The 26,433-nt window shown below is 47.2% G+C and overlaps 5 protein-coding genes across 5 annotated transcripts; all 5 read left to right on the top strand.

Annotated features, from left to right (window-relative positions):
• The first annotated feature begins 1,519 nt into the window (after window positions 1-1,519).
• Window positions 1,520-2,134, top strand: LOC126004261 (high affinity copper uptake protein 1-like). Its single transcript, XM_049770722.1, has one exon. The coding sequence runs from the start codon at window positions 1,520-1,522 to the stop codon at window positions 2,132-2,134; it is 615 nt and encodes a 204-aa protein (XP_049626679.1).
• A 5,149-nt stretch (window positions 2,135-7,283) lies between these two features.
• On the top strand, window positions 7,284-7,889 carry LOC126004260 (high affinity copper uptake protein 1-like). Its single transcript, XM_049770721.1, has one exon. It carries the CDS (start codon window positions 7,284-7,286, stop codon window positions 7,887-7,889), a length of 606 nt encoding a protein of 201 aa, XP_049626678.1.
• Window positions 7,890-13,696: 5,807 nt separating this feature from the next.
• LOC126004259 (high affinity copper uptake protein 1-like) lies at window positions 13,697-14,446 on the top strand. The gene has a single exon (XM_049770720.1). It carries the CDS (start codon window positions 13,697-13,699, stop codon window positions 14,444-14,446), a length of 750 nt encoding a protein of 249 aa, XP_049626677.1.
• Window positions 14,447-19,131: 4,685 nt separating this feature from the next.
• LOC126004258 (high affinity copper uptake protein 1-like) lies at window positions 19,132-19,728 on the top strand. Its single transcript, XM_049770719.1, has one exon. It carries the CDS (start codon window positions 19,132-19,134, stop codon window positions 19,726-19,728), a length of 597 nt encoding a protein of 198 aa, XP_049626676.1.
• A 5,586-nt stretch (window positions 19,729-25,314) lies between these two features.
• Window positions 25,315-25,938, top strand: LOC126004257 (high affinity copper uptake protein 1-like). Its single transcript, XM_049770718.1, has one exon. It carries the CDS (start codon window positions 25,315-25,317, stop codon window positions 25,936-25,938), a length of 624 nt encoding a protein of 207 aa, XP_049626675.1.
• Window positions 25,939-26,433: the final 495 nt, after the last annotated feature.

The raw sequence follows: 26,433 nt of genomic DNA, 5'->3' as shown, positions 1-26,433 counted from the left end.
AGGGAAACAGGAGGCCAAACGCCAGTACCTAACTTTTGAGTTCCTCTTACTCTACCATTTCTTGTCTCTCTACCCTGGTGAGATAATCGCACATCTCAGTCTGCACGCTGTGATGCCATTTACTCAGGGTCATCAAATGTCATGGTGAAGTGAGTCTGTGTACTTGCATAGACATTTCAGTGTCCCCTGAAAGTCTGGTCCCCCAGTGCATGCTTACAGTGCTCAGATGAGACCGTGAATGTTGCATCTTCCACTCCGGGATAGTGTGTTCCACTGAGCAGAATCCTGGCAATAAGGAATGGGAGTGCCGTCTGGAACTCTCCTCCCTTTGCGTTTATCTTCTCTGGGGCTACCTACTCACTGGCTACTTATGGACCTTGAGCCATGTCTCAGAGAAAACTAGCACTGTTGCTCCCAGAATGGTCAAGGAGCTCGTCTCCAGACAGTGCACACCAGTGTAGCTGACAAGAGCACTGACTTTCTTCTTCTCACTTTGTATACATAAACTTTGTTTAGAGAGTCAATACCCAACAGTGTCAAGGCATACTCCCAGATATGAGCTCAGGAACCAACCCTGGCAGGAATCTTGGGATCATAGAGGGTGCTGGGTCAGCCCATGCCAGGCAAGTGCCCTTTCTGCTGTACTATCATTCTGATCCCACATATCCATTAAGGTTTTAAAATTTGGGGCTAGGGCTGGAGAGATAGTACAACAAGTAGGATACTTGCCTTATACGAGGACAACCCTGATTCGATTTCCATTGTCCTATATGATGCCCTGAGCACCACAGGGTGTGGCACTTAAATGAAACAAAATAAAGCATTCAAAAGAAATTCAGAGCCTTGGAACTGGAATATGAATATATATATATGTATGTATGTATGATGGAATATATAGTACAAAATTTGCCTTGCATGAGGATAATGTGGGTTCTATCTCTGGCACCCAAAATGGTCCTTCATCCAGCCACCAGTAATTCTTGAGTGCAGAACCAGGAGTATACCCTAGAAGTCAGGAGTAACCAAAAAAAAAAAAAACCCAACACCTTAAAATATATATTTTTCAATCTGGGACCTAAGTGGAAGTATAGTAAGTCATGTGGTTGCCTTGTACACGACTGACTTTGGTTCAATCCACAGTACCCCATATGGTTCCCTGAATCTGCTAGGAATGACCCCTGAGTTCAGCTGGAGAAAACTCTGAGTATCCTCAGTTGTGCTCCCCCTTTCGGCCCCCTTACACACACACACAAAATCCATGTTAATCTCTGAAAATGATCTAGTAGGGTGGGTCTCTGGGTAGGTCTCAAAGGAGGGGCTCAGCTTGAGATCCTTGGGATCTAGGAGGGTCTCTTCCCAGACTATATAAGAGGACAGAGTCGAAGAATTCATAGCTGTTGTGTCTGGAGACTGAGAACAGACTCCAGTGCAGGACTCCGGCTTCCTTTCTAAACCTTCTATGATGCATCTTTGGCCAGAGAAAATGACCCATTTGCACCAGGATGCCGGGAAGAGCGCCATGGACCACAGCACCACTCTGCCACCTCATCACCATCCCTCGCACACCTCGGGAACCCAATCCCACGACGGCAGCACACACACGTCCATGACGATGCCCATGACCTTCTACTTCGGCTACCAGAACGTGGAGCTGCTGTTTGCTGGGCTGGTGATCAACTCAGCTGCAGCCATGGCCGGGGCTTTCCTGGCCGTGTTTCTGCTCGCGGTGGGCTACGAAGGCCTCAAGAGAGCCCGCGAGGAGCTTCTGCACAAGACCCAGCAGTGCACGCCTGTCCCTGGACCCACAGGAACCTGCCCCCCAGAGAAGCCCCAGGGTGCCTGCCAGCCACTGCTGAGGTGCGACCTCCTGGTGCAGACGGCCCTGCACGTGCTCCAAGTGCTCCTGAGCTACCTGCTGATGCTCACGGCCATGACCTACAACGCCTACCTGGGCCTGGCAGTGGTGGCAGGCGCAGGCACCGGCTACTGGCTCTTTGGGGGCAAGAAGGCGCAGGACGTGCCTTCTCCGGACCTTGACTGGGATGAGGTGCAGCTCTCGGGAATGCCCTGTAAAAACTTCCCCTTGAAGCCTTCTCTGGAGTTGACTGGGGCTACTGCTGACCTGAGGGACTAGCTACTGAGCTTCCCTGTCTCTGCCCAGCTTCAGGGCTACTGTTTTGTTTGTCTGAGGTTCAGACTACCCCTGCACTCCTGTCTCATTGCACTCCTGTCTCATTGCTCTAGTGTATGTGAGGGATCCTTGGGGAGGGAAGGAGAGGGATGAGCTCCTTCAATCTAAAGTGCTGGTGGATGAAGGAAATGGTTGAAAAGTGAATAAAGCACCCAAAAATCATTAAAAAAAATGACATTGAGTGGAAACCCCATCTGTCTGTGTCTTTCTTGGGTGATGCACCGAAGGACATCGTTGTGATGGGTGACCTGGTGAGGGGTGAAACACGGCCATGGTCAAGAGCACATGGGATGGGATCCCATTGTGGATTAAAATAATTGAATTAAATTAAATTAATTAAATTAAAATAATGTTAAACCGGAGCCAGAGAGATGGCATGCCTTTCATGCAGAAGGATGGTGGGTCGAATCCAGGCATCCCATGTGGTTCACTGTGCCTGACAGGGCAGATTTCTGAGCATAGACCTGGAGGAAACCCTGTGCACTGCCAGGTGTTACCCAAGAACCAAAAATAAATAAATAAATAAATAAATAAATAAATAAATACATAATGTTATTCAGGGCCAGAGTCATAGCACAGTGGCTGGGCATTTACCTTGCACCCAGCTGACCCAGGACGAACCAGCGTTTGATTCCCAGCATCCAATATGGTCCCCCAAGCCTGCCAGAAGTGATTTCTGAGTGTAGAGCCAGATGTAACCCCTAAGCAACATTAGGTGTTCCCACCAAAAACAAATATAAACAGAGGGAGGAGCTGTTGTAAAAGCTGTAGGGTATTTGCCTTGAATGCTAACCTAAGACAGAGTGCAATTCGATCCTCTGGTGTCTCATATGGTTCCCCAAGCCAGGAGCAATTTCTGAGCATATAGCCAGGAATAACCCCTGAGCATCAAAAGATGTGACTGGAAAACAAAAATAAAATTAAAAAAAATGTCAATCAGAAAATATCTATTCAGCCTGCCAAGAGTAATATCTGAGTGCGAGCCAGGAGTAACCCCTGAGCACTGATGTGTGTGACCCAAAAACAAAGAAAAAACAAACAAACCAGCTATTATCACTAGGGAACAGAGGGAGATAGAACCACAGAAAGGGCTCTTGTCTTGCATGCTGCCGACCCGATTCAATTCCAGGTACCACATATGCCCCCCCCCCCACCTCATCAGGAATGATCACTGAACACAAACTAGGAGAAGACCCTAACCAATAGCTGTGATTCCCAAAATAAACATATCTATTAACCATTAGCATTTGTTGGGGGGGGGAGGACATCTTAGTAGGTTTCACAGCCAAAACAACAGGTTGAATGGCTTCCTACAATTTTGTTTTGTTCTTTGGAAACAAGCACTTCCATGCCATGCAGAGGAAACCAGAAGAGGAATCCCAGAACTCTCAACCTCATCTGCTGACCTGAGGGTTCAAACCCAGGCCAGTGGCACACTAAGCCGACCAGGTCCGGAGGGAGCAGGGCTGGGAACTGGAGACACATGACGTCCTACCCTTTGTATTCTTCAATTCAAGGACCATATTTTGAAGGTGTATTTGGGTGGAGTTTTATTTCGTTGGGTTTTGTTTGTTTTGTTTTGTTTTGTTTGGGGGCCTAACCTGCTGGTGCTCAGGGGTTACTCCTGGCTCTGTGCTCAGAAGTAACCCCTGGCAGACTCGGGGACCTTATGTGATGTCCGGGACTGAACCCCAATCAGCAGCATGAAAGGCAAATGCCCTACCACTGTGTGAAGGTGTATTTCGAAGGGCAATTCCTGGCCATATTTGTGGGATTACTCCTGGCTCTGCATATAGTAGTATTCCTAGTGGTGCTCAGGATCCAATCACTCCAATCCTGAGAGACTTTTCTTTTATCATAATTACTTTATTCAAGCACCGAGGTTACAAACATTTCTTGTGATTTATTTTCAGTCATAGAATATATACCATCGGGGCCAGAGAGATAGCATGGAGGTAAGACATTTGCATTGCATGCAGAAGGACGGTGGTTCGAATCCCGGCATTCCATACAGTCCCCTGAGCCTGTCAGGATTGATTTCTGAGTGTAGAGCCAGTAGTAACCCCTGAGTGCTGCCAGGTGTGACTCAAGAACAAATCAAAACAAAACAAAAAAGAATATATACCCTCCTTCACCAGTACACATTTACCACCATCCATGTCCTCAATTTCTCTCTTACCCTCTATCTCTCCCTCATCTTCCTCTGGGACATTTTACTACACTGTCTCAGTCTCTCTCTGTCAATCTCTCTCTTCCCATTTCATAAAGTTGCAAAGAGTTTTTCATATTATATTTGTTTCTGGAGTATTGGGTAAAGGGTCAGGTGTCTGGCTAAACTCGTTTGGGGGGGCCCACACATATATGGCATATTTAGGGGTTACTCCTGGGACTGTGCTTAGAAATTGCTCCTGCTTGGGGTCAGAGATAGAGCATAGTGGTCATGTGCCTTCCACTTGGCCGACCCAGAAAAAACTGAGGTTGTATTCCAAATAACCCATATGGTCGCCTAGAATGCCCTGTCACTAGAGCCCTTGACTGCACTTCTATATATGTCTTTCTGTAGGAAATAATTCAAGACAGGAGATTCATTACAAGAAAATATAAAGTGAGAGCTAGGGCAATAACACTTGTGCTTGCTTTGAACACGGCTGACCCAAGACAGACCAGGGTTCATATCCAGTGTCCTATATTGTCCCCCAAACCAGGAGCGATTTCTGAGCACAAGCCATCAGTAATCTCTGAGAGTCAACGGGTGTGGCCCAAAAACCAAAGGAAAAAAAGAAAATATAAAGTGGGGAGCTGAAGAGATAGCACTGTGGTAAGGCATTTGCCTTGCACATGGCCAACATAGGACAGACCTGGGTTTGATTCTCAGCTTCCCATTTAGTCTAAGAGCCTTTCAAAGTGATTGCTGAGCTCAGAGCCAGGAGTAACCTCTGAGCACTCCCAGGTGTGGCAAAAAAAAAAAAAAATCAAAAACTGTAAAATGGGCTACAGCAATAGTATAGAAGGTAAGGTTTTTGCTTTGCATGTGCCCAACCCCGGTCTGATTTCTGGCATTGATGCGCACTTCTAACCAAAACCACAAGTAATCCCTGAGTGTAAAGCCAAGAGTAACTCCTGAGCATATTCAGATGTGCTCTTCCACACCAAAACTTGCCGGAAGCATAAAGCAAACAAGTAGGGATTTATGTTTTGGGGGATTTACGGGTCTACACCCAGCAATGTTCAGGGATTTCTCTGACTGTATGCTTAGGAATCGCTCCTGAAATTTGCAGGAGGCCACGTGAGATGCTCATGATCAAAATTGGGTTGGTTGTATGCAAGGCAAATACCCTAACAACTGTAATATCACACCAGCAACCAGTGATGATTCTTACATGCAAGAAAACACTTTGAGGGCCGAAGAGATAGCATGGAGGTAGGGCATTTGCCTTGCATGCAGAAGGACGGTGGTTCTAATCCTGGCATCCCACATAGTCCCTAGGGTCTGCCAGGAGTGATATCTGAGCATAGAGCCAGGCTACTCAGCACTGCTGGTTGAGACCCCCCCAAAATGGGTAACCCAAAGGGAAATAGGTGGTCAAGATGAGTATCTATCTTTTGAGTTCCTCTCACATTGACAAATTCTTGTCTCTGCCCTGGTGAGCTAATCACATATCTCAGTCTGCACACTGTGATGTCATTCCTCAGGGTCATCAGTATGTCTTAGTGAAGTGTGTCTGTGTACTTGCATAGAAATTTCAGTGCCCCCCAGGACATGCTCAGAGCACTCAGATGAGACCTTGAATGTTGCATTTTCCTCTCCGGGACTAATGTGTTCACTAAAAACAATCCTGGCAATGAGGGATGGGAATGCCTTCTGGAACTCTCCTCCCTCTCATTTTCCTTCCCCAGGGCTACATTCTCACTGGCCACTTATGGACCTTGAGCCTTGTCACAGAGAAAACTAGCACTGTTGCTCCCAGTATGGTCAAGGAGCTTGTCTCCAGATAGTGCACACCAGTGTAGTTGACAAGAGCACTGAATTTCTTCTTCTCAATTAGTATCCATATACTTTTTTAAGAGGGTCAACATCCAGCATGTCAAGGCATAGTCCCAGACAGAGCTCAGGAACCAACCCTGGCAGGACTTTAGGGATCCTAGAGTGTGCTGGGTATTGAACCTGGGTCATCCATGCCAGGCAAGTGCCCTTTCTGCTGTACTATCATTCTGATCCCACATATCCATTAAGGTTTTGACATTTGGGGCTAGGGCTGGAGATATAGTACAACAAGTAGGATACTTGCCTTATACGAGGCCAACCCTGATTCAATTTCTACTGTCCTATATGATCTCCTGAGCACCACATGGTGTGGCACTTAAATGAAACAAAATAAAACTTTCAAAAGAAATTCAGAGCCTTGGACCTGGAATATATATTCCATCAATATATATATATATAAAACCATCAATAGATATAAGTATAGATACCTGAAAAAAAAAGTAGGGGATTTGCCATGCATGAGGCTAATGTGGGTTCTATCCCTGGCACCCAAAATGGTCTTTCATCCAGCCATCAGTAATTCATGAGTGCAGAACCAGGAGTATACCCTAGAAGTCAGGTATAACCAAAAAACAACCCAACACCTTAAAATATATGTTTTTCAATCTGGGACTGAGTGATAGTATAGTAAGTCATGTGGTTGCCTTGTACACGATTGACCTGGGTTCAATTCACAGTACCCCATATGGTTCCCTGAATCTGTTAGGAGTGACCCCTGAGTTCAGAGCTGGAGTAAACTCTGAGTATCCTCAGTTGTGCTCCCCCTTTCGGTCCCCTTAGACACATACAAAATCCATGTTAATCTCTGAAAGATGATGTAGCAGGGTGGGTCTCTGGGTAGGTCTCAAAGGAGGGGCTCAGTTTAGGGTCGATGGTATTGGGAGGGTCTCGTTCCACAGTATATAAGAGGAAAGAGTCCAAGAATTTATACCTGTTGTGTCTGGAGACTGAAAAGAGAATTCAGTGCAGGACTCCGGCTTCCTTCCAGAACCTCTACTACCCATCTTTTTGCCAGAGGAAATGGCCCATTTGCACCAGGATACAGGGATGAGCACCATGGACCACAGCAGCACCCGGCCACCTCATCAGCATCCCCCGCACACCTCAGGGCCCCATTTCCACGACGGCAGCACACACACGTCCATGACGATGCCCATGACCTTCTACTTCGGCTACCAGAACGTGGAGCTGCTGTTTGCTGGGCTGGTGATCAACTCAGCTGCAGCCATGGCCCGGGCTTTCCTGGCCGTGTTTCTGCTCGCGGTGGGCTACGAAGGCCTCAAGAGAGCCCGCGAGGAGCTTCTGCACAAGACCCAGCAGTGCACGCCTGTCCCTGGATCAACAGCAACCTGCCCCCCAGAGAAGCCCCAGAGTGCCTGCCAGCGACTGCTGAGGTGCGACCTCCTGGTGCAGACGGCCCTGCACGTGCTCCAAGTTCTCCTGAGCTACCTGCTGATGCTCACGGCCATGACCTACAACGCCTACCTGGGCCTGGCGGTGGTGGCAGGCGCAGGTACTGGCTACTGGCTCTTTGGGGGCAAGAAGGCACAGGGTGTGTATTGTCCGGAACGGGACGAGGTGCAGCTCCATGAGATGGGCCTTGGAAACTGTCGCCTGCTAGACCAACATGCCCCTCAGTGTCCTCAGCCCTGAACATACTCTCTTGTGCCTCTGGTCTCAGCAGTGGGATGAGTTGGTCGATGGCTGAGCAGAAGAGGCAACTGTTTCACGTGACTGTCTTGAGCTGAGAGTTTCACTGGAAGCCTGAGGCTTCAGTGTCTGCCCAGCTTCAGTGCCATGTTCCGTGTGTGTCTAATGCGGGGACTCATTTCGACTTGTACACAGCCAACCTGGGTTCCTGTGTTCGATTCTCAACATCCCATAGGATCCTTGGAGCACCGCCAGGAATAATTCCTGAAGCACAAAGTCAGGAGTATTTCCTGAACACTGCTGAATGTGCCCTCCCCAAAATATTAAATTAAAAATAAATTTAAAAAGCCTGAATTTGGGGCTCTTTGAATGTAAAGTTCATAGTGTCTTTATTGCGGTGATTCTGGAGGGGAATGGTGGGTGAGCCAAGTACTGGGTGGGTAATGTCTAGGGGTGCTTTCTAAAGTGACTTTATCTGGGCCTGAGTGATAGCAGTGGTAGGGTGTTTTCCTGGCACACAGACGACCTGAGACGGACCCAGGTTCTATTCCCCGCATCCCTGAGCCTTTCAAGAGTGATTGGGGGGTGTTTGTTTGTTTGTTTGTACTGGGGGGTTGGACTACATCCGCAGTGCTCAGGTGTTAGTCCTGGCTCTATGCATGGATAGCTCCTGGCAGGCACAGGGGACCATATGGGATGCCAGGATTAGAACCACCATTGCTCCTGGGTCGGCCACTTGCAAGGTAAATGCCCCATCGATGTGTTATCTCTCCAGCCCCCCAGGAGCGATTTCTGAGCTAAAACTCGGGAGTACCGCCTGAGCACCTCCGGATATGCCTAGAAATCATAACTGAATAAATAAAATAAAGTGACTGGATCTTTTCAAGAATACTGTTACTCCCTCAATTACGATCATGTCAATCAAGGGGGAAAAATCTAATTTTTCTATTCAAACATGGACTCTCTCCTTGACTTTGGTAACCCAAGTAGTCCCTACTGTCAGTTCTAGGGTCTTAGAGATAGCAGAGGGGTAAAGCACTTGCCATGAAATGCAGCTAACACAAGTCTCATCCAAGGACCGCCTATGATTCCCCCAAGCCTGCCAAAAGAGACCTCTGACAACAGCTGGGTGTGGCCCCCAAACAAAATAAACAAATCAACTGAATATAACCAGAGTTTGATCATTTGAGAGGGAATAAGAGAAAGAAAATGGTTGGACTCCCAGGAATACTCAGAAGTTTGCTTTCACCTACATGGAAGCAGACTCTGGTGAAGTTGGCTTGTGGGGGAGATGGGGACACTGGTGAAGAAAAGGCCAAACACGTGGTAGGATTGGTGTTTGAGTTCTTGTTTGTTTGTTTGTTTGGTTTTTGGGCCACACCCATTTGATGCTCAGGGATTACTCCTGGCTATCGCCCCTGGCTTGGGGGGACCATATGGGACGCCGGGGAATCGAACCGCGGTACGTCCTATGCTAGCACTTGCAAGGCAGACACCTTACCTTTAGCGCCATCATCCCGGCCCCGGTGTTTGAGTTCTTAATGCCTTAAATAGCTGTGTTATGAAGATCTTTGTAAATTACCATGTTATAGTAAAAATGAAAAAAAAATCTTGTGTTCTTCAGTACATTAGCTAAGATACAGAATCAATCTAGGTATGCAACTACAATTGAACATTTCATGAAGATGTGATTTGAATACACAGAGGAATATTATACAGCTGCAAGGAACAATTAATGTGTAATTTATTGCAACCTGGTTGGAACTGGAGGTAAGTCAGAAGAACAAATACAGGCTATCATTTATCTGTGGTATATGAATAATTGGGCAAGGAAATGAAATGTAGTGAAGGGTGGTTTACCTTTGACCCCAGAGTATAAGCAGGTGAAGGACAAAAAGGGGAGAATTTAAGGGGCTAAGAAGTAAGTAGGCTAAAAAGTAAGTAAGGGGCTAAGAAGTAAGAAGTAAGTAGAAAAGAAGTAAGAGGGAAATAAGTATTTGGGACAGTGTGTACAATGGTGAGCTGTGTATCCAAAGCACAGACTCAACACCAAAAACATGATATCTTGACTACAAGCACAGAATTTTGATATTTTTTTGTTTTTTGTTTGTTTTGGGGTCACACCCAGCAGCATTCAGGGGTTACTCCTGGCTCTACACTCAGAAATCGCTCCTGGCAGGCTTGGGGGACCATATGGGATGCCGGGATTCGAACCACTATTCTTCTGCATCTAAGGCAAAACACTTTACCACTGTGCTATCTCTCTGGCCCCCAACCACAGAATTTTGGAATGTGCCTATCAAGGTTGCAGTGGAAAGGGCAGAGGAACACAGGAGCTTGAGAACATTGGTGGAAGGAAGTTGATATTGGTGGTGGACTGGTGCTGGAATATTGTCTACCTGAGACTCATCTATCAGTAACATAGAAAATCAAAGCCCAGGAGCCGGAGAGATAGCATGGAGATAAGATGTTTGCCTTTCATGCAGAAGGTTCGAATCCCGGCATCCCATATGGTCCCCGTGCCTGCCAGGAGCGATTTCTGAGCATGGACTCAGGAGTGACCCCTGAGTGCTGCCGGGTGTGACCCAAAAACAAAAAGAAAAAAAAAAGAAGAAGAAAATCAAAGCCCTTTAATTAAAGAATTATTTTTAAAAGCTATCTGGTCCTTTTTGAATGTAAAAACAGACTTAAGGGGCCAAAGGGATTGCACAGTGGCAGGGCTTTTGCCTTGCACGCAGCCAACCCAGGAAGGACCTGGATTCTAACCTCAGTATCCCATATGGTCTCCCAAGCCTGCCAGAAGTAATTTCTGAGCACGAAGCCTGAAGTAACCCCTGAGCATCACCAGGTGTGGCCCAAAAAACAGACAAACAAAAACAGACTTTAGGGGACAGAGCAATAGTACAACAGTAGAGTGTTTGCCTTGCACATGGTCAACCTAGGATGGACCTGGGTTCTAGCCCCAGCATCCCATATAGTCCCCCAAGCCTGCCAGAAGCAATTTCTGAGAGCAAAGCCCTGAGTAACCCCTGAGCGCCACCAGATATGCAAAAACTAATAATAATAAGTAAATAAATAAAACAGGCTTTATTGAAGGTCAGGGAAAGGTCATAAACTAAGAGAGTGAGGCTCTCAAGAGAGTGGGAGTAGGCTTCTCTAAAGGTAGAAAGAGCCCAGGTCACAACCCAGCATGAAAGTAAGAAAGTCTACATCTCAGATGGGAGGTACAGGCACAGGTATGCTCACAGCTAGTGCTCTTTCCCAAAAAAATGAGGGTTTTTTTGTTTGGGGGTTGTTTTTGTTTGTTTGTTTGGTTGGTTGGTATTTGGGTCACACCCAGTAGCACCTAGGGGTTACTCCTGGCTCAACACTAAGAAATCATTCCTGGCAGAATCGGGGGACCATATGCGATGCTGGGGATCGAATCCGGGTTGTCCCAGGTCAGCCACATGCAAAGCAAATGCCCTACTGCTGTGATCTCTCCAGCCCAAATATAGGTTTTTAGTAAAACATTGTAAGATGCAGCTAAAAACCTGTTGATAGTTGAGTATGGTCATACAATGTCCAACACCATTCCTTCACCAGAGCTCATTTCCTGCCACTATTTTTCACTGTTATGCTACTGTAAAACCCAACCCCACCTTCCTGTTCCCATAACAAACAACTTTTCTTCTCCCTTTCCTCTTCCTTGCCACCGATGTCTTTTCTTCTTACACTTTTAGGCACTGTGGTTGGCAATGCTTTTTACTGAAAGGGTATCATGCATATCACTTTACCTACTTTCATTCCCTATTCTTGTCCAGAGTGATCATTTCCAACTCTCACTTTCATCATACTGGTTTCTTCTCTGTCATAATTGCACTTCCATCCATCTTTCTCTTATCTTTGGGTATTCTTCTCATATTATGGAATGAGATGAGTGCAATCATTCTATGGATATCCCTCTCCCCTGGCTCACTTCAATCAGCATAAAATTCTCCAAATCCATCCACGTATTATAAGCAAAGTTCATGACTTCATATTCCAAACAGCTGCACAGTATTACATTGAGTAGATGTTCCATAGTTTCATTATCAACTTGACTGTTCTCAGGCACTAGTGGTTGTTTCCAGATTAACTATTGTAAATAGTGCTTCAAAGAGCAGAGAGAAATGGGGCCACAGATGTGGTACAAATGGCAGGGTATTTGCATTGCACATGCTAACCTAGGAGGAATCGCAGTTTGATCCCCTGGTGTCCCAGATGGTCCTTCATGCCGGGAGTGATTTCTAAACGGATAGCCAGGAGTAACCTCTGAATGTCACTGGGTGTGGCCCAAAAACAACAAAACAAACAAACAAAAAAGAGCAGAGGAATGGATAGGCCTTTTCTGTATTGAGTTTTGAGTGTATATTCCTAGGAGCAATATTAATAAGATGAATGGAAGCTCAATTTCTAGGTCTTCAAAAAAAATTCTTGGGGCCAGAGAGATAGCATGGAGGTAAGGTGTTTGCCTTTCATGCAAAAGGACGGTGGTTCAAATCCTGGCATCCCATATGGTCCCCTGTGCCTGCCAGGGGCAATTACTGAGCATAGAGCCAGGAGTAACCCCCGGGCGCTGCCGGTGTGACCCAAAAACCAAAAAAAAAAAAAAATTCTTATTAGGGGCCAAAGAGATACTACAGTAGTAGGGTGTCTGTCTTGCATACAGACCATCCAGAATACATGGTGATTCAGTGATTCATATCCCAGCATCTGGTATGGTCCCCCAAGCCTGCCAGAGTGATTTCTGAGCTCAGAGCCAGGAGTAATCTTTGAGCGCTGCCAGGTGTGACCCAAAAATAAACAAAAAAATTCTTGTTTTCCAAAAAGGCTGGACCAGTTGATATTTCAACATCAAAGAATAAGAATGCCTTTCTACCCCCCATCTGAAATAGCACCCTATCTTTTCCTTCCTTTCTACTTTCTAACTTCCTTCCTTCTTTCGTTCCTGCCTCCTTTTTTCTCCCTTTTTCCCCTCCTTCCTTCCTTCTTTCCTGACTTTCTTTTTTCCTCCCTTCTTCCTGCCTTTCTTCCTTCTTTCCCTCCTTCCCCTTTCCTTACTTTCATTTTGCATTCCTTCCAGCCTTCCTTCCTTCCTTATTTGTTTTTCTTTGATTTTGCAATTTTATCACTTTGTCATTTATCTTTAGTTCAGAATATCCTAAAGTTTCAACAGTAGGCCAAATTCTAAGCCTTGACTATTGTGAACAATGCAGCTGTGATCCTAATCACAAATAACTGCTTGAATTAGTACTTTCCTCCTGTGGTATTCACATCCTGAGTGTGGACATGGCCAGGGCTTCTCAGATTTCCAGGTCACCCAGACTGATGGTCAGACCAGATAGGCCAACAGATGGCTTGATTCTCAGGGTCACTAAAGCTCGGAGATTTTTGTTACTCACTCCACAGTGCTCTGGGTGGAGTTGCATGGTAGAGCACATACCTTATTCCAGTAAGTCCCGGATCCATTCCCCATGCAATGAGAAAACACACACCAAAACAAAGCAAGTCATTGTCTTTGGGTGATTGGCTCAAAAGGAGGGTCTCTAGGGAGTCTAGGTGGAATCAGGGAGGGTTCAGGGGGATAGGAAAGGGCCAGACGGAGGTCAGGAGTTCAAGGGGGTAAAATTAGGGTGGGTCTCCTTCCACAGTATATAAGAGGGGCTATTCTGGGGACTTGGATCTGGTGTCTCTGGGAATTGAGAAAAGACTCCAGTGCAGGACTCCGACTTCCTTCTACGATTCATCTTTGGCCAGAGAAAATGGCCCATTTGCACCAGGATGCAGGGATGAGCGCCATGGATCACAGGAGCAACCCGCCACCTCATCACCATCCCCCGCACACCTCGGGGCACCACTCCCACAGCGGCAATGCACACACGTCCATGACGATGCCCATGACCTTCTACTTTGGCTACCAGAACGTGGAGCTGCTGTTTGCTGGGCTGGTGATCAACTCGGCTGGAGCCATGGCCGGGGCTTTCCTGGCCGTGTTTCTGCTCTCGGTGGGCTTTGAGGGACTCAAGAGAGCCCGCGAGGAGCTTCTGCACAAGACCCAGCAGTGTACGCCTGTCCCAGGACCCACAGGAACCTGCCAACGACTGCTGAGGTGCGACCACCTGGTGCAGACGGCCCTACACGTGCTCCAGGTGCTCCTGAGCTACCTGCTGATGCTCACGGCCATGACCTACAACGCCTACCTGGGCCTGGCGGTGGTGGCGGGCGCGGGCACCGGCTACTGGCTCTTTGGAGGGAAGAAGGTGCAAGACGTGGCTTCTCCGGACCTTGACTCGAGTAAGGTGAAGATCCATGAGTTTCCCTTTAAAATTTTCCCCTGGGAGCCTTCTCTGGAGCCCCACTTTCCTGAGTTCTCTGTGTCACTTCCAGAGAATATAGAGCTCTCGAAGTCGGCCTTCTCTGACATCAGTGCTTGGCCTCTGGAAAATCAAGCACCTGCTTGGCCTTCCCTCCGTCCCTACCCGGATGCTGAATATCTTTGGCCGGAAACTCACTTCTATGGCAGCTGGGCTAGCATCTGAGTGTTCAAGCTCAGGTCAATGGCCCTTCAAAGAAGGGTGGTCTCAGACTTTCTGTGGGAAGAAGACCGTGACTCTTCCTGCCTGTGACTGCTACTGAACCAAGAGACTTGCTGTTGAACTTCCCTGTTTCGGCTCAGCTTCAGGGCTACTGTTCTGTCTGTCAGAGGTTCAGACTATCCCTACTCCCCTGGTCATTGTGTTCCTGTCTCATTGCTCCAGTGTATGTGTGGGATCCTTGGGAGGGAATGAGAGGGATGAGCTCCTTCAGCCTAAAGTGCTGGAGGATGATGAAAATTGTTGCCAAGTGAACACAACATACAAAAATCCTAATAAAATGACATTGAGTGGAAACGGCATCTGTGTTTTTCTTAAGTGATGTACCAAAGGGCATCTGTAGTGATGGGTGACATGTTTGGGGGGTGAAACAGGACTAAGGTCAAGTGTGCATGGGATGGGATCCCATTGTGGATTAAAATAATGTTAATCAGGGCTGGAGTAATATCTTGTCTTGCATGTTGCCGACCGAATTCAATTCCAGGTACCACATATGCTCCCCCGAACCTCATCAGGAATGATCACTGAACACGAGCTTGGAGTAGACAATAACCAATGGCTATGATTCCCAAAATAAACATATCTATTAACCATTAGCATTGTGGGGGGGGGGGGGTAATCTCAGTTGGTTGCAACATCCAAAACAACATGACTTCCTACACATTTGTTTTGTTCTTTGGGGAACAACACCTCCATGCCACGCAGAGGAAACCAGAGAGAAATCCCAGAACTCTCAACCTCAACTGTTGACCTGAGGATTGAAACCCACACCAGGTCCAGAGGGAGCAGGGTTGGGAACAGGAGGCACATGTCGTCCTACCCTTTGTATTCTTCAACTTAAGAGCCATATTTTGAAGGTGTATTTGGGTGGGGTTTTATTTGTTGTGTTTTTGTTTTGTTTTGTTTTGTTTTTGGACCAAACCTGCTGGTACTCAGGGGTTACTTATAGCTCTGCGCTCAAAAGTAACTCCTGGCAATCTCGGGGACCATATGGGATGTCCAGAATTGAATCCAGGTCAGCAGCATGCACGGCAAATGCCCTACCACTGTGTGAAGGTGTATTTGGAAAGGCAATTTCTGGCAATACTTGTGGGATTACTCCTGGCTCTGCGTTCAGGAATATTACTGGAGGTGCTCAGGGTCCAATCACTCCAGTCCTGAGAGACAATTTTTTACCATAATGAATTTATTCAAGTGGCTACAAAAATTGCTTATGATTAATTTTCAGCCACAAAGCATACACCATCTGGGGCCGGAGAGATAGCATGGAGGTAAGACCTTCGCCTTGCATGAAGGACGGTGGTTCAAATCTCAGCATTCCATACAGTCCCCTAGCCTGCCCGGAGCGATTTCTGAGTGTAGAGCCAGGACTAACCTGAGCATTGCTAGGTATGACCAAAAACAAAACAAAATAGAAAGAATATACACCATCCTTCACCAGTATGCCTTCCATGTCCTCAGTTTCCCTCCTACCCACCATCTCTCCCTCATCTGCCTCTGGGGCATTTTACTACACTGTCTCTGTCTCTATCTGTCACTCTCTCTCTCCCCATATTATGAAGAAGTTATTTGCCAAGAGTTTTTCACATTATGTTTGTTTCTGGAATATAGGATAAAGGGTCAGGGGTCTGGCTAAACATTTTTTTTTATTCTGGGCCACACTCATGGCATGTTTAGGGGTTACTCCTGGCTCTGCACTCAGAAATTGCTCCTGGTAGGGTCAGAGAGAGAGCATAGTGGTAATGTGCTTTCCACGTGGCCCACCCAGGACAAACCGAGGTTGTATTCTCAATAATCAGTATGGTCCCCCAAGCCTGCCCTGTCACTGGGGCCCCTGACTGCACTTCAATTTATGTCTTCCTGTAGGAGACAATTACAAGAAAATATAAAGTGGGGTACCAGAGCAATAACACAGTGGTAGAGTGCTTGCTTTGAACACAGCTGACCCAGGACAGACCTCATCTTGATCCCTAGCATCCCATATGGTCCCCCAAACCAGGAGCGATTTCTGAGCACAGAGCCAGGAGTAACCCCTGAGCATCACAGGGTGTGGCCCAAAAACCAAGGGAAAAAAAGAAAGAAAATATAAAGTGGGGATCTGGAGAGATAGCACGGTGGTAAGGCATTTGTCTGCACATGGCCAACATAGGACAGACCTGGTTTGATTCTCAGATTCCCATGTAGTCTAAGAGCCTTTCAAAGTGATTTCTGAGCTAAGAGGCAGGAGTAACCCCTGAGCACTACCAGGTATGGCAAAAAAAAAATCAAAAAGTATAAAATGGAAGCAGCAACAGTAAAACAGGTAAGGTTTTTGCCTTGCATGTGCCCAATCCAGGTCTCATCTCTGGCATCTCATGTGCACTGCTGAGCAAAGCCAGAAGTAATCCCTGAGTGTTAAGGCAAGAGTAACTCCTGAGCATACTCAGGTGAGCTCTCCCACCTTAAAAAAAAAAAAAAAAAAAGCAGGAAGCATAAAGCAAATAAGTAGTGATTATATTTTGGGGGAGATTACAGGTCCAAATCCAGCAATGCTCAGGGGTTTCTCCTGACTATGTGCTTAGGAATCACTCCTGAAATGTGCAGGGGACCATGTGAGATGCTCAGAATCAAAACTGGGTTGGCTGCATGCAAATACCCTAACAACTATAACATCACACCATAAACCAGTGATGATTATTACATGCAAGAAAACACTCTGAGGGGCGTAGAGAGTGCATGGAGGTAGGGCTTGCATGCGAAAGGACGGTGGTTCAAATCCGGTCATCCCATATGGTCCGCTGAGCCTCCCAGGAGCGATTTCTGAGCATAGAGCCAGGAGTAACCACTGAGCGCTGCCGAGTGAGACCCTCCCAATCCCTCCCAAAAAAGAAAACACTCTGAAAGCTTGGGACACAAGTGGGTGACCCAAAGGGAAACAGGAGGCCAAAGGCCAGTACCTAATTTTTGAGTTCCTCTTACTCTACCATATTCTTGTCTCTCTGCCCTGGTGAGATAATCGCACATCTCAGTCTGCATGCTGTGATGCCATTGACTCAGGGTCATCAAATGTCATGGTGAAGTGAGTCTGTGTACTTGCATAGACATTTCAGTGTCCCCTGAAAGTCTGGTCCCCCAGTGCATGCTCACAGTGCTCAGATGAGACTATGAATGTTGCATCTTCCACTCCGGGACTAGTGTGTTCCACTGAGCAGAATCCTGGCAATAAGGAATGGGACTGCCGTGTGGAACTCTCCTCCCTTTGCAGTTTCCTTCTCTAGGGCTACCTACTCACTGGCTACTTATGGACCTTGAGCCAGGTCACAAAGAAAACTAGCACTGTTGCTCCCAGAATGGTCAAGGAGCTTGTCTCCAGACAGTGCACACCAGTGTAGTTGACAAGAACACTGACTTTCTTCTTCTCATTTAGTATCCATACACTTCTTTAAGAGGGTCAACACCCAGCATGTCAAGGCATACTCCCAGATATGAGCTCAGGAACCAACCCTGGCAGGAATCTTGGGATCATAGAGGGTGCTGGGTCAGCCCATGCCAGGCAAGTGCCCTTTCTGCTGTACTATCATTCTGATCCCACATATCCATTAAGGTTTTGAAATTTCGGGCTAGGGCTGGAGAGATAGTACAAAAAGTAGGATACTTGCCATATACGAGGCCAACCCTGATTTGATTTCCACTGCCCTATATGATCCCATGAGCACCACAGAGTGTGGCACTTAAATGAAACAAAATAAAACATTCAAAAGAAATTCAGAGCCTTGGAACTGGAATATATATACATATACATATATATATTGATGGAATATATAGTACAAAAATTGCCTTGCATGAGTCTAATGTGGGTTCTATCCCTGGCACCCAAAATGGTCCTTCATCCAGCCACCAGTAATTCTTTTTTTTTTTTTTTTTTTTTTTTGGTTTTTGGGCCACACCCGGCGATGCTCAGGGGATACTCCTGGCTGTCTGCTCAGAAATAGCTCCTGGCAGGCACGGGGGACCATATGAGACACCGGGATTCGAACCAACCACCTTTAGTCCTGGATCGGCTGTTTGCACGGCAAACACCGCTGTGCTATCTCTCCGGGCCCACCAGTAATTCTTGAGTGCAGAACCAGGAGTATACCCAAGAAGTCAGGAGTAACCAAAAAAAAAAAAAAAAAAAACCAACACTTTAAAATATATGTTTTTCAATCTGGGACCTAAGTGAAAATATAGTAAGTCATGTGGTTGCCTTGTAAACGACTGACCTGGGTTCAATCCACAGTACCCCATATGGTTCCCTGAATCTACTAGGAATGACCCCTGAGTTCAGAGCTGGAGTAAACTCTGAGTATCCTCAGTTGTGCTCCCCCTTTCGGCCCCCTTACACACACAAACAAAATCCATGTTAATCTCTGAAAGATGATCTAGTAGGGTGGGTCTCTGGGTAGGTCTCAAAGGAGGGGCTCAGCTTGAGATCCTTGGGATCTAGGAGGGTCTCTTCCCAGAGTATATAAGAGGAGAGAGTCAAAGAACTCATACCTGTTTTGTCTGGAGACTGAGAACAGACTCCAGTGCAGGACTCCGGCTTCCTTTCAAAACCTTCTATGACGCATCTTTGGCCAGAGAAAATGGCCCATTTGCACCAGGATGCAGGGATGAGCACCATGGAACACAGCAGCACTCTGCCACCTCATCACCATCCCTCGCACACCTCGGGACCCCACTCCCACGATGGCAGCACACACACGTCCATGACGATGCCCATGACCTTCTACTTCGGCTACCAGAACGTGGAGCTGCTGTTTGCTGGGCTGGTGATCAACTCGGCTGGAGCCATGGCCGGGGCTTTCCTGGCCGTGTTTCTGCTCGCGGTGGGCTACGAAGGCCTCAAGAGAGCCCGCGAGGAGCTTCTGCACAAGACCCAGCAGTGCACGCCTGTCCCTGGACCCACAGGAACCTGCCCCCCAGAGAAGCCCCAGAGTGCCTGCCAGCGACTGCTGAGGTGCGACCTCCTGGTGCAGACGGCCCTGCACGTGCTCCAAGTGCTCCTGAGCTACCTGCTGATGCTCACGGCCATGACCTACAACGCCTACCTGGGCCTGGCGGTGGTGGCAGGCGCAGGCACCGGCTACTGGCTCTTTGGGGGCAAGAAGGCGCAGGACGTGGCTTCTCCGGACCTTGACTGGGAAGAGGTGCAGCTCCAGGGAATGCCATGTAAAAACTTCCCCTGGATGCCTTCTCTGGAGCCCTGACTGGGGCTACTGCTGAACTGAGGGACTAGCTACTGAGCTTCCCTGTCTCTGCCCAGCTTCAGGGCTACTGTTTTGTTTATCTGAGGTTCAGGCTACCCCTGCACTCCTGGTCACTGGGTTCCTGTCTCATTGCTCCAGGGTATGTAAGGGATCCTTGGGGAGGGAAGGAGAGGGATGAGCTCCTTCAATCTAAAGTGCTGGTGGATGAAGGAAATAGTTGCCAAGTGAATACAGCAGCCAAAAATCATTAAAAAAAAATGACATTGAGTGGAAACCCCGTCTGTCTGTGCTTTCTTGGGTGATGCACCGAAGGACATCTTGTGATGGGTGACATGATGGGGGTGAAACAGGGCATGGTCAAGTGCACATGGGATGGGATCCCATTGTGGATTAAAATAATGTTAATCCCGAGCCAGAGAGATGGCATGGAGGTAAGGCGTTTGCCTTTCATTCAGAAGGACGATGGGTCGAATCCCGGCATCCCATGTGGTTCCCTGTGCCTGCCAGGGCAGATTTCTAAGCATAGAGCTGCAGGAAACCCTGAGTGCTGCCAAGTGTGATCCACGAACCAAAAATAAATAAATAAATAAATAAATAAATAAATAAATAAATAAATAAATAAATAAATAAATAAAGTTAATCAGGGCCAGAGTCATAGTACATTGGCTGAGCATTTACCTAGCACCCAGCTGACCAGAACAAACACAGGTTTGATTCCCAGCATCCAATATAGTCCCCCAAGACTGCCAGAAGTGATTTCTGAATGTAGAGCCAGAGGTAACCCCTAAGCAACATTAGGTGTGCCCCCCCCAAAAAACAATTATAAAATAGAGGCAGGAGCATTTGTAAAAGCTGTAGGGTATTTGCCTTGAATGCTAACCTAAGACAGACTGCAGTTCGATCCTCTGCTGTCTCAGATGGTTCCCCAAGCCAGGAGCAACTTCTGAGCATATTGCCAGGAATAACCCCTGAGCATCACAAGGAGTGACCGGAAAACAAAAATAAAATTAAAAAAAATATCAATCAGAAAATATCTACTCAGCCTGCCAAGAGTAATATCTGAGTGTGAGCCAGGAGTAACCCCTGAGCACTGATGTGTGTGACCCAAAAACAAAGAAAAAAAAAAAAAGACCAGCTATTATCACTAGGGAACAGAGGGAGACAGAACCACAGGAAGGGCTCTTGTCTTGCATGTTGCCGACCCCATTCAATTCCAGGTACCACATATGCCCCCCCCCCCCCGACCTCATCAGGAATGATCACTGAACACAAACCAATAGCTGTGATTCCCAAAATAAACATATCTATTAACCATTAGCATCTGTGGGGGGGTGGGAGGACATCTTAGTTGGTTACAACAGCCAAAACAACAGGTTGAATGGCTTCCTACAATGTTGTTTTGTTCTTTGGAAACAAGCACTTCCATGCCATGCAGAGGAAACCAGAAGAGGAATCCCAGAACTCTCAACCTCATCAGCTGACCTGAGGGTTCAAACCCAGGCCAGTGGCACACTAAGCCGACCAGGTCCAGAGGGAGCAGGGCTGGGAAATGGAGACACATGACGTCCTACCCTTTGTATTCTTCAATTCAAGAACCATATTTTGAAGGTGTATTGTGGTGGGGTTTTATTTCATTGATTTTTGTTTGTTTTGTTTTGTTTTGTTTTGTTTGGGGCCTAACCTGCTGGTGCTCAGGGGTTACTCCTGGCTCTATGAACAGAAGTAACTCCTGGCAGGCTTGGGGACCTTATGTGATGTCCTAATTGAACCCCGGTCAGCAGCATGCAAGGCAAATGCCCTACCACTGTGTGAAAGTGTATTTGGAAGGGCAATTCCTGGCCATATTTGTGAAATTACTCCTGGCTCTGCATGCATAAAAGTATAAAAGTATTCCTAGCGGTGCTCAGGATCCAATCACTTCAGTCCTGAGAGACTTTTCTTTTATCATAATTACTTTATTCAAGCACCGAGGTTACAAACATTTCCTGTGATTTATTTTCAGTCATAGAATATATACCATCGGGGCCAGAGAGATAGCATGGAGGTAAGACATTTGCATTGCATGCAGAAGGACGGTGGTTCGAATCCCGGCATTCCATACAGTCCCCTGAGCCTGTCAGGATTGATTTCTGAGTGTAGAGCCAGTAGTAACCCCTGAGCTCTGACAGGTGTGACTCAAAAACAAATCAAAACAAAACAAAAAAGAATATACACCATCCTTCACCAGTACACATTGACCACCATCCATGTCCTCAATTTCTCTCCTACCCACCATCTCTCCCTCATCTTCCTCTGGAGCATTTTACTACACTGTCTCTGTCTCTCTCTGTCACTCTCTCTCTCTCTCTCCCCATTTCATGAAGTTGCAAAGAGTTTTTCATATTATATTTGTTTCTGGAGTATAGGGTAAAGGGTCAGGTGTCTGGCTAAACTCTTTTTGGGGGGGCCCACACATGGCATATTTAGGGGTTACTCCTGGGACTGTGCTAAGAAATTTCTCCTGGTTGGGGTCAGAGATAGAGCATAGTGGTCATGTGCCTTCCACTTGGCCGACCCAGAACAAACTGAGTTTGTATTCCAAATAACCCGTATGATCCCCTAGAATGCCCTGTCACTTGGGCCCTTGACTGCACTTCTATTTATGTCTTCCTGTAGGAAATAATTCAAGACAGGAGATTCATTACAAGAAAATATAAAGTAAGAGCTAGGGCAATAACACTTGTGCTTGCTTTGAACACAGCTGACCCAAGACAGACCAGGGTTCATATCCAGTGTCCTATATTGTCCCCCAAATCAGGAGCGATTTCTGAGTGCAAGCCATCAGTAATCCCCGAGAGTCACCGGGTGTGGCCCAAAAACCAAAGGAAAAAAAAAAAAAGAAAATATAAAGTGGGGAGCTGGAGAGATAGCACTGTGGTAAAGCATTTTCCTTGCACATGGCCAACATAGGACAGACCTGGGCTTGATTCTCAGCTTCCCATTTAGTCTAAGAGCCTTTCAAAGTGATTTCTGAGCTCAGAGCCAGGAGTAACCTCTGAGCACTCCAACGTGTGGCAAAAAAAAAAAAATCAAAAAGTATAAAATGGGGGCCGGGCGGTGGCGCAAGAGGTAAGGTGCCTGCCTTGCCTGCGCTAGCCTAGGACGGACCGAGGTTCGATCCCCCAGCGTCCCATATGGTCCCCCAAGCCAGGAGCGATTTCTGAGCGCATAGCCAGGAGTAACCCCTGAGAGTCACCGGGTGTGGCCCAAAAACCAAAAAAAAAAAAAAAAAGTATAAAATGGGCTACAATAGTACAGCAGGTAAGGTTGTTGCCTTGCATGTGCCCAACCCAGGTCTGATCTCTGGCATTGATGCGCACTTCTGACCAAAACCACAAGTAATCCCTGAGTGTAAAGCCAAGAGTAACTCCTGAGCATATTCAGATGTGCTCTCCCACACCAAAACTTGCAGGAAGCATAAAGCAAACAAGTAGTGATTTATGTTTTGGGGGAATTACGGGTCTACACCCAGCAATGCTCAGGGATTTTTCTGTGGCTTAGGAATCACTCCTGAAATGTGCAGGGGGCCACGTGAGATTTGGGTTGGTTGCATGCAAGGCAAATACCCTAAGAACTATAATATCACACCAGCAACCAGTGATGATTCTTACATGCAAGAAAACACTCTGAGGGCCGTAGAGATAGCATGAAGGTAGGGCGTTTGCCTTGCATGCAGAAGGATGGTGGTTCTAATTCTGGCATCCCAGAATTAGTCCCTAGGGCCTGCACGAGCAATATCTGAGCATAAAGCCAGGCGTAACCCCTGAGCGCTGCTGGTTGAGACCCCACAAATAGGTGACCCAAAGGGAAACAGGTGGTCAAAACGAGTATCTATCATTAGAGTTCCTTTCACTCTGCCACTTTTTTTTTTTTTTTAGATTTTGGGTCACACCCTGCAGTGATCAGGGGTTATTCCTGACTCCAGGCTTAGAAATTGCTCCTGGAAGGCACAGGGGACCATATGGGGCACCAGGATTCGAAACGATTACCTCCTGCATGAAAGAAAAACGCCGTACGTCCATGCTGTCTCTCCGTCCCCTCTGCCAAATTCTTGTGTCTGCCCTGGTGAGCTAATCACATATCTCAGTCTGCACACTGTGATGCCATTACTCAGGGTCAACAGGGTGTCTTGGTGAAGTGTGTCTGTGTACTTGCATAGAAATTTCAGTGTCTCCCAGGGAATGCTCACAGCACTCAGATGAGACCTTGAATATTGCATCTTCCTCTCCGGGACCAGTGTGTTCACTGAAAACAATCCTGGCAATGAGGGATGGGAATGCCTTCTGGAACTCTCCTCCCTCTCATTTTCCTTCCCCAGGGCGACCTTCTCACTGGCCACTTATGGACCTTGAGCCTTGTCACAAGAAAACTAGCACTGTTGCTCCCAGAATGATCAAGGAGCTTGTCTCCAGACAGTGCATACCAGTGTAGTTGACAAGAACACTGACTTTCTTCTTCTCATTTAGTATCCATACACTTCTTTAAGAGGGTCAACACCCAGCATGTCAAGGCATACTCCCAGACTGAGCTCAGGAACCAACCTTGGCAGGACTTTAGGGATCCTAGAGTGCTGGGTATTGAACCTGGGTCAGCCTATGCCAGGCAAGTGCTCTTTCTGCTGTACTATCATTCTAATCCCACATATCCATTCAGGTTTTGACATTTGGGGATAGTGCTGGAGAGATAGTACAACAAGTAGGATACTTACTTATACGAGGCCAACCCTGATTCGATTTCCACTGTCCCATATGATCTCCTGAGCACCACAGGGTATGGCACTTAAATGAAACAAAATAAAACTTTCAAAAGAAATTCAGAGCCTTGGACCTGAAATATATATTCCATCTATATATATATATATATGTACATATGTATGTACATATATATATATATATATATAAAACCATCAATAGATATAGGTATAGATACCTGAAAAAAAAAGTAGGGGACTTGCCTTACATGAGGCTAATGTGGGTTATATCCCTGGCACCCAAAATGGTCTTTCATCTGGCCATCAGTAATTCATGAGTGCAGAACCAGGAGTATACCCTAGAAGTCAGGTATAACCAAAAAACAACCAACACCTTAAAATATATGTTTTTCAATCTGGGACTGAGTGATAGTATAGTAAGTCATGTGGTTGCCTTGTACACGATTGACCTGGGTTCAATCCACATTACCCCCATATGATTCCTTGAATCTGTTAGGAGTGACCCCTGAGTTCAGAGCTGGAGTAAACTCTGAGTATCCTCAGTTGTGCTCCTCCTTTCGACCCCTTAGACACATACAAAATCCATGTTAATCTCTGAAAGATGATGTAGCAGGGTGGGTCTCTGGGTAGGTCTCAAAGGAGGGGCTCAGTTTAGGGTCGATGGTATTGGGAGGGTCTCATTCCACAGTATATAAGAGGAAAGAGTCCAAGAATTTATACCTGTTGTGTCTGGTGACTGAAAAGAGACTTCAGTGCAGGACTCCGGCTTCCTTCCAGAACCTCTACTACCCATCTTTTTGCCAGAGAAAATGGCCCATTTGCACCAGGATGCAGGGATGAGCACCATGGAACACAGCAGCACTCTGCCACCTCATCACCATCCCTCGCACACCTCGGGACCCCACTCCCACGATGGCAGCACACACACGTCCATGACGATGCCCATGACCTTCTACTTCGGCTACCAGAACGTGGAGCTGCTGTTTGCTGGGCTGGTGATCAACTCGGCTGGAGCCATGGCTGGGGCTTTCCTGGCCGTGTTTCTGCTCGCGGTGGGCTACGAAGGCCTCAAGAGAGCCCGCGAGGAGCTTCTGCACAAGACCCAGCAGTGCACGCCTGTCCCTGGACCCACAGGAACCTGCCCCCCAGAGAAGCCCCAGAGTGCCTGCCAGCGACTGCTGAGGTGCGACCTCCTGGTGCAGACGGCCCTGCACGTGCTCCAAGTGCTCCTGAGCTACCTGCTGATGCTCACGGCCATGACCTACAACGCCTACCTGGGCCTGGCGGTGGTGGCAGGCGCAGGCACCGGCTACTGGCTCTTTGGGGGCAAGAAGGCGCAGGACGTGCCTACTCCGGACCTTGACTGGGACGAGGTGCAGCTCCAGGGAATGCCCTGTAAAAACTTCCCCTGGAAGCCTTCTCTGGAGTTGACTGGGGCTACTGCTGAACTGAGGGACTAGCTACTGAGCTTCCCTGTCTCTGCCCAGCTTCAGGGCTACTGTTTTGTTTATCTGACGTTCAGGCTAACCCTGCACTCCTGGTCACTGGGTTCCTGTCTCATTGCTCCAGGGTATGTGAGGGATCCTTGGGGAGGGAAGGAGAGGGATGAGCTCCTTCAATCTAAAGTGCTGGTGGATGAAGGAAATGGTCGCCAAGGGAACACAGCACCCAAAAATCATTAAAAAAATGACATTGAGTGGAAACACCATCTGTCTGTGTCTTTCTTGGGTGATGCACCGAATGTCATCGTTGTGATGGGTGATATGGTGGGGGTGAAACAGGGACATGGTCAAGTGTGCATGGGATGGGATCCCATTATGGAATAAAATAATGTTAATCCGGAGCCAGAGAGATGGCATAGAGGTAAGGCGTTTGCCTTTCATGCAGAAGGACGATGGGTCGAATCACGGCATCCCATGTGGTTCCCTGTGCCTGTCAGGGCAGATTTCTGAGCA

The sequence above is a fragment of the Suncus etruscus genome, chromosome 3, assembly GCF_024139225.1.
Source record: "Suncus etruscus isolate mSunEtr1 chromosome 3, mSunEtr1.pri.cur, whole genome shotgun sequence".
NCBI classification, from domain to species: Eukaryota; Metazoa; Chordata; class Mammalia; order Eulipotyphla; family Soricidae; genus Suncus; species Suncus etruscus.
This window is presented reverse-complemented; position numbering and strand designations above follow the sequence as displayed.

Coding starts and splice junctions, on each gene's coding strand:
- LOC126004261 (XM_049770722.1), top strand. CDS start 1,520: ATGGACCACAGCACCACTCTGCCACCTCATCACCATCCCTCGCACACC.
- LOC126004260 (XM_049770721.1), top strand. CDS start 7,284: ATGAGCACCATGGACCACAGCAGCACCCGGCCACCTCATCAGCATCCC.
- LOC126004259 (XM_049770720.1), top strand. CDS start 13,697: ATGAGCGCCATGGATCACAGGAGCAACCCGCCACCTCATCACCATCCC.
- LOC126004258 (XM_049770719.1), top strand. CDS start 19,132: ATGAGCACCATGGAACACAGCAGCACTCTGCCACCTCATCACCATCCC.
- LOC126004257 (XM_049770718.1), top strand. CDS start 25,315: ATGAGCACCATGGAACACAGCAGCACTCTGCCACCTCATCACCATCCC.